General features: G+C 50.4%; 1 protein-coding gene across 1 annotated transcript; it reads right to left on the bottom strand.

Moving 5' to 3' along the window:
- Positions 1 to 401: 401 nt before the first annotated feature.
- CHAC1 (ChaC glutathione specific gamma-glutamylcyclotransferase 1) lies at positions 402 to 3,088 on the bottom strand. The gene is made up of 3 exons (XM_041460071.1): positions 2,597 to 3,088; positions 2,472 to 2,507; positions 402 to 2,221 (listed from the first exon to the last, which is right to left on the bottom strand). The coding sequence occupies exons 1-3, from the start codon at positions 3,071 to 3,073 to the stop codon at positions 1,790 to 1,792; spliced, it is 945 nt and encodes a 314-aa protein (XP_041316005.1). The 5' UTR covers positions 3,074 to 3,088; the 3' UTR covers positions 402 to 1,789.
- Between the last annotated feature and the right edge of the window lie 1,367 nt (positions 3,089 to 4,455).

Consider the following 4,455-nt stretch of genomic DNA (forward strand, 5'->3'; position numbering starts at 1 on the left):
ACTCCACAATCAACAAGAGCTGGAAAGAGAAAGTCACTGAATCCCCTTTTCTCGAAGGGAAAGAGTCAGTTGGGTTCTTCCACTAGATTTGGCAGAGGCATGCTGCTCAGCAAGATGATTTAAAAAACCAAAACAACAACAACAAAAAAATCCATAGGAACTTCAGCAGCATTAGCAGTTAAGGCTTTGTTAAAAAAAAAAATCACCATTAAAAAAGCCACAAAAAACAAACAAAAACACACCAAAAAACCAACAAAAAGAGCCACACACCAAAAAAAACAAAAACCAAAAAACCCAACCAACCGAAAAAAACAAACAAAAAAAAACCCACCCCAAAAATAAAAACACAAGACTTTTTATTTTGAACTCTAAGTCCATAATGAAAAAGACTAACACCAAACTACATGAGACTGACTTTGTCAGTTTGTTTTATTACTGGGCACAGCACCGTACCACTTCATATGCATACAAGCCACAGTAATACAAACAGTCCCTAGCCTTTTTTATAATTTAAAAATCACATGGCATTTGGGAGGAGCCAGCAGTCCCAGGGGTCAGCTCCCAAGAGCTATTTTGCTGCAGTTGCAGTAGCAGCAGTTTTCTCACAAAATACTGTGGGTTTTCATGCTGTTAATATGTGAAGCTGAAAAGTCTGAGCTCGCAGCAGTGCCTCTGCTTAACATGACCAAGGCAGGCTTTTCAGCAGCTCACAGGCTTGCAAGTATGCTCACTTGTGGTGCTCTGCAGTCAAATGGAAGGTGCCAGACAGGCTCCCCTGTATGGAACTAGAACCCTCAAATGCTTCTAGAGAAACCCACATCATCCTGAAGTTTATCCAGTTCAGGGCTAGTTAAAACTCTCCTGCATTCTGCCTGCTTTCCTGCAGGCAGCACAGGCTTCCCACACAGGCAGGACCTTTTCTTACAGAGTCAGTTATGTCTGGAGCAGCACAAGGACAGTGAAGCTTGGAAAAAAGCTTGTCATTAAAGCAGGCTTAGCTCCTCAGAAAATGGATTTAAAACTAGAAGGCACAAATACAAGGTTGAGTGTGGGCTGCATACCACTGTGGCATGTGAGTAGTTTAGATACCCCTCCTAAGAGGAAATGTATCACATAATAAATACAGTATGACATTTTAGAAAAGAAGTGCATTACTGTGATCCTTCACAACATAAGGAAGTAGGATCCACAAGAGCATAAAGAGGCCTGTTCACTTTATATTGCACAAACATTCTAAAATTTAGTGTCAGGTCATTGTATTGGAGGTGGGACAAGGCAGGGGAAAAAATAAAGGTTTTATTTGGCAGAATCTGCCAAAGTCTCCACCACCACACACACAGCTTTTTGCCAATCTGAGGTAGAATTACATATATACTGCTTAAACCCAGTCAAGTCCTGCTCAACTAGTCTTCAAAGGAAAAAAAAAAAAAAGATAAGAAAAAAAGAGAAAGTGCACAGAATAGATGAGCCTCTTTCTCTATAGAAAATGAGTGCCTCAGGTTTGACTCCCAGAAGCAAGTCTTACAGAGCAGAGTTCCTGTGAAGATCCCAGCTCCTCAGCTGGAAAGCAGTGATGGGTATTGTGATGCTACAGATAAGGAGTGTAACAAGTACTAACTGCAAGTCCTATAGCAAGCATTTTACTCTCCACTTCTCCCTCCCCAACAACTTGCTAGTTCTCCCTTTATTCACTCAGTCCAGCATATTTTGTCAGAGTTAAGATTGTCCCCACTGCTTTCTTCTCCCTTATGTCCCTTCTACTGAACCCTGCAAAAAAAAATCTCCTATTTCAACCCTTAGACTTCTGAGGGACACTTGCAGTTTCTTCTAGAGACTCCTCTGTGTAGTATAGACACGGAAGGATGGAAATAAGAGCCTCTTCGATGGAGAAGAGATGTTTATCCTCTGCTTGAGGACAGAAGTAGCGCATAAAGTCTGCCAGTCTTAGCAAGTACTCTATGTTATGACCAGCACAACCACTTGAGACAATGATTTGAGCTGCAATGTCTTCTTCAGATGCTGGGCCAAGGTAGGAAGGGTTCTGGGGTGTTGCAATGTAAACAAGAGCCAGGATGGGTTCCTCTGCATCTTTCTCCTGAGGGTGGAACTTCACCAGCTTGGTGTCATAGCCTCCCAGGACAGCTTCTCGCATGTTGAGATACTCGAGCGATGCAGCAATTTGTTCCCCACGGACTTCATAGGCTACACCCCATGTGCACGCCTAAAAGTCAAAGAGCAGGCTGGTTACGGGATGCTCTAACTGCACTGGCCTGTCCAGCCGCCCGCTGTTCCAAATCACGGCTGCCTCACTCCGGGGGGTCCCGGCACGAGGGACAAGAGCCCAGAGAAGGGTGACACACGGCACAACCCCCCACGATCCCGGCGGGGCTCAATGCAGGTCACACCTGTGCAGGTGGCGACGCGGGCACCCGGCGCAGGCCAGGCCAGGCCAGGCCAGCCCCGCTACTCACCCCGCAGTCCTCCAGCAGCGTCACCACCCGGCCGGGCTGTGGGCACAGAAAAGGCAGCGCCGTCAGAACCGAGCCGAGCCGACACCGGCGCCCCGCGCCCCCCGCCGCCGCCCCGTCCCCCTTACCGTCTTCTCGCTGCCGCGGTGGAAGGTGTCCCCCTGCCAGAAGCGGCGGCTGTACCCGCGGATGAAGCCCACCTTGCGCGACGTGAACTCGAAGCCCGGCCTCCACACCAGCGAGCCGTACCCGAAGATCCACACCGGCGCCGCCAGCTCCGCGCCCTCCGCCTGCCCCGAAGGTGAGGAGGAGGAGGAGGAGGAGAGGAGCGGGCGTGGCGGCGGCTCCGAGCTCTCCTCGGGCTGCTGCGGGTCGCGCTTCATGTCGGGCTGCGGCTGCGGGCGGTGCGGCGGCTCGGCCGCCCGGCGCTTTAAAGGCGGCCCGGGCCGCCCGCCCCGCCCCGCCCGCCCGGGTGATGCAACGAGGGCGGGAGGTTTCGCGGCGCCGCGCGTGGGGCAAAGCGGGCCGCGGGTTGCGTCAGGCGGGGCGCCCGGCCGGGGTCGGCCGGTCCGGCAGCGCTGCGTGCGAGGCTCCCGCCTGGGCATGCCAGGGGATCGGCCGCTGCCAGAAGGCAGAGGCCGCAGGGGCAGAGCGATCCGTGCCCAGAAGGGAGAAGCTGGGCTGGAGTGAGCGGGCCGGCCCTCCTCTGGAGCCTGCCCCACGCTCCCGGCTTTGGCTTTATCCCAGAACCTGAGGTTCTGCACTGGAAAACCAGGCGGTTAATGTTTAGCTGGGTGGCGCGGCAGCACCTGACGTCCACAGGGCCAAGGTGTAAGGAACATCGGCAAAACAGAATAATAACATCCACACTAGTGCGAGAACGTGGTGCTGAATCCAGCTACTTGACTGCATGTTCCCTAAAACTATATCCACGCTGGAGTGTCAGCTTGTAATACATAACATTGTTACGTGGAGGGGTGCAAGGGCTGTCTGTGTATGGGATGGACACCCAGCTGTCAGCCAGCTCTAGGCAGGTTGTGACAACTAAAGAGATGGACTTTTACATTACAAAGTAATTCATTTTGGTGAGAGAGGAGGAGAAAGAATAAAAAGCAAAATCACCAAAGTGGTTCTCATTATTGTTGTCCTTTGCACTTAATCAATCTAAACAACCTATTTACAGTCTTTTATTTAGTTTCCTGATGCTCCCCATCCAATTGGCACCCACCTTTCTGTGCCACGTCGCAGGAAGTGATGTCCATGGTGGGTGCTCCCTGTACTGTGGTGTGTTCACCACGGGTGACAAGAGTCTGCATGGCTCTCACATCTGCCCTGCTGCTCTGTGCCTCACACAGCACGTCCTTTTGTCCTGCCCTGCACGACTGACTCTCTGACTTGTCACTGTGGATGACCCTTCACAAGGTCAGCCTTGTTACGGAGCCCAAAGCTCCTTCATTTTCCTCTCCACTTGCGCTTTTCCCAGTCACCTTCGCTGTCTTACTCAGGCTCAAAGGTATGGGGTTGGCATGGCATGCTCCCAGCCCTGCACACCACACACCCATGCTGGCACAGGCTTGCAACCTCTTAATCCTTTTCTGATGGTCCCTTTCCATAGGCAGAAGGTGAATCCGTCACCTGTCTGTACAGCTGCTCTATTCACGGTCCTTAGTCAGACCAGAAAATGCTCCAGAAACTGTTCTTGTCAGCTGTCTGTATCAAAGCTCCACTTTGCAAAACAAGAAATGAATCTCTAGTCTCATATTTTTTCAGTCTTGTGGTTCCTGTCCCCTAATATACAAGCCTCCTGCCTTAGCAGGAGTTTGTCAATGCTAAAATGATATGGCCTTTCAATCGAATGAAACCAGTGCCCTCTGGGAGTTAAACCAGTCTTCTGTGTTCCATTGTATATGTAGAACAAGTGTATATTTTTCATATTTAGTTCTTTATTTTTTTGTTTCCTGCTAAAATCAAGGAAATTTGAGCAAAT

Source organism: Pyrgilauda ruficollis, unplaced genomic scaffold (assembly GCF_017590135.1).
Source record: "Pyrgilauda ruficollis isolate IOZ18807 unplaced genomic scaffold, ASM1759013v1 scaffold14, whole genome shotgun sequence".
NCBI lineage: Eukaryota > Metazoa > Chordata > Aves > Passeriformes > Passeridae > Pyrgilauda > Pyrgilauda ruficollis.

Bases quoted from the DNA above. Each gene is read 5' to 3' on its own strand.
- CHAC1 (XM_041460071.1), bottom strand. From the start codon at position 3,073: ATGCCCAGGCGGGAGCCTCGCACGCAGCGCTGCCGGACCGGCCGACCC. The intron at 2,508-2,596 runs GTAAGGGGGACG...CTGTGCCCACAG, and splicing joins ACCGCGGCAGCGAGAAGACG to CCCGGCCGGGTGGTGACGCT. The intron at 2,222-2,471 runs GTGAGTAGCGGG...TTTGACTTTTAG, and splicing joins CGCTGCTGGAGGACTGCGGG to GCGTGCACATGGGGTGTAGC.